General features: G+C 53.8%; 1 protein-coding gene across 1 annotated transcript in view; it reads left to right on the plus strand.

The window, feature by feature from the left end:
• The window catches only part of LOC308669326 (organic solute transporter subunit alpha-like), a gene marked incomplete at its 3' end in the record, with an annotated part of 13,462 nt that extends 13,072 nt beyond the window's left edge, over window positions 1-390 (plus strand). Inside the window, 1 exon segment of the mRNA XM_081329962.1 lies at window positions 148-390. Within this exon segment, the coding sequence (XP_081186088.1) occupies window positions 148-390 (243 nt within the window).
• Between the last annotated feature and the right edge of the window lie 1,618 nt (window positions 391-2,008).

The following is a 2,008-nucleotide window of genomic DNA, read 5'->3' on the forward strand; positions in this document are numbered from 1 at the left end:
TTCTCATTATCCTAGACTTTTTAGAATAAACGAGGCCTGAATGTTCTTTGAACTGTCTCACTAGTCGGAACCATGACACGCGCCTCTTAAAACCGTTGGCCACGTCTGTGAAATCCCTCACCTTCAACCCTTGCTTTTCTTTTGCAGGTGGAGTACCAGTTCCTCTCCCCTTACGTGTCCCCCAAGGATACCCCTTTCCGCCACATTTTCCTGGGCTCCGGCTCCCACACCGTCCAGGCCCTGCTCGAAGAGGTCAGCCTCCTCAAGACCAACGCGAGCGCGTTCAACGAGGACCTCTTCCGCAACCAACTTGCCCTCTTGACGTGGACCATCCAAGGAGCCGCAAACGCCCTCTCCGGCGACGTTTGGGACATCAACAACGACTTCTGAAAAGCCTGGTTCCCCCGCCTCCCGAAGACCACCAGCCGATCTCTCTTCCCACCCCTTCACCCTCTTTTTTCCCCCCTCAACCCGTTGCGCCCTTACACATTCCCTTTAGCTTTTCGGCAGATTTTTAAGAGGCCCAAAATAAGATAAGGAAGCGTTCAAAAGCGTCGCGGGAGAGAGATTTTTTTAAGGTGCAAAAATCGGTGTCCCTGTCCCGTGCGCTTTTGCTCCCTTAGCGATCCGCTGAATTTCCAGGGTGGTTGTTTTTTTTTTTAAAGAGTAAATGAGCCTTCCGCGTTCGGCTGGACAGAGAAGCGCGTAAGCCGCCCACGTTCCAGTTGGCGTTAAAAGCTCCCGTGAAGCAAAAGGCCTAAATTGGTAGCGCTCGACCGCTTGGGGAGAAAGCGAGAGCCGTGTTCGAACCTCCCCACCTATAAACAGCCTTTTTCGCCATCGGCACCTGGAACGTGGAGCCTTCTGCCTTTTGTCCAGTCCACCCCCCCCCCCTCCGGCCGCTTACTCGCGGGAAATGAGGCTGACTGGGCTATGGGTCCCGGCGGCACGATTTAGGAATGAGCGACGGGAAGCCCCTTTTTTTTTGGAGGGGAGAGCCGCGTTGTGTCTTGTCTTCTTTGCTTTGTGGCCCGCCAGGAAAAACACGCACGAGTCTTTCCCGTCGGTCACAATGGGAGGATTGAGTTCGCCCGGACTTGGCCCTTCAAGGTATTTATAAGTTATTTATTTATCAGTGACAGCGTTCACTATAAATGCTATTTGTGTTCTACCGAATATAATTATCGGAAGCAGTGACTTCCATAATTATGACAGTTATACTGTCGTTTTTTTGATACAGTTAATAAAAGCAGCATCTGCTAACCGTCAGGGACTGGAGATTGGGGCCTTTGGCTGGCCTGCAGGATCGGCGGTCGACATCTGGAAATGGGGGGGAGGGAGGAAAGTTTTAGAAAAGGGGGACCGGATTTCCCTCCGCTGCAGCGTTGCAGAAGCTCACCGGTGGAAGAGAAGGTCTGCAGTCGTTGCCTCTTTCTGGTGCCCCGGGGGGGGAGGAAGTTGGGGGGGCAGAAAAACACCCTGGCACCCTCCAGAGGTCAGAATTTGAGCAGCTGTGCCACCGCTTGCAAATTCTGGCCCTCGGCATGTGCCCGTTTTGACACCCACGTGGGTGTCGATCCCTCTGAATTGTTTGCTCGGCTCGACAAGACCCAGTTGGGATCTTGTCCACTAGATTACTGCCTGTCCAGAAGTGACCAGCAACTGCAGACCTACCCCCCTGAGCTTCAACTCAGCCCCCCCCCCCGCCCTTTCCCGGCGAGGGCTAAGCGGAGGGAGTTTTGGCTGCGAGCTTGTAACCAACTGGGCCATTGCAGAAAACCCTCCAGTCCTGCAGGGTGGGGTGGGGACGGGGGACCCCCCTCCCCGACCTCCAGTCCCACCAAGTGAATTGTGATTCCCATTATCGGGGGCAGGGTCCTCCATAATGTCCAAGAACAAGGTAGCTTTTGCGTACCAAAGTGTTATATCGGAGGCAGTGACCTCCATTGCACTAAGGGTGTGTGTGTGTGATTATCGGGGACAGTGTTCCCCATAATTGGTTTATTTT

This window comes from Vipera berus (genome assembly GCF_964194415.1).
Source record: "Vipera berus genome assembly, chromosome: 5".
Taxonomy (NCBI): domain Eukaryota; kingdom Metazoa; phylum Chordata; class Lepidosauria; order Squamata; family Viperidae; genus Vipera; species Vipera berus.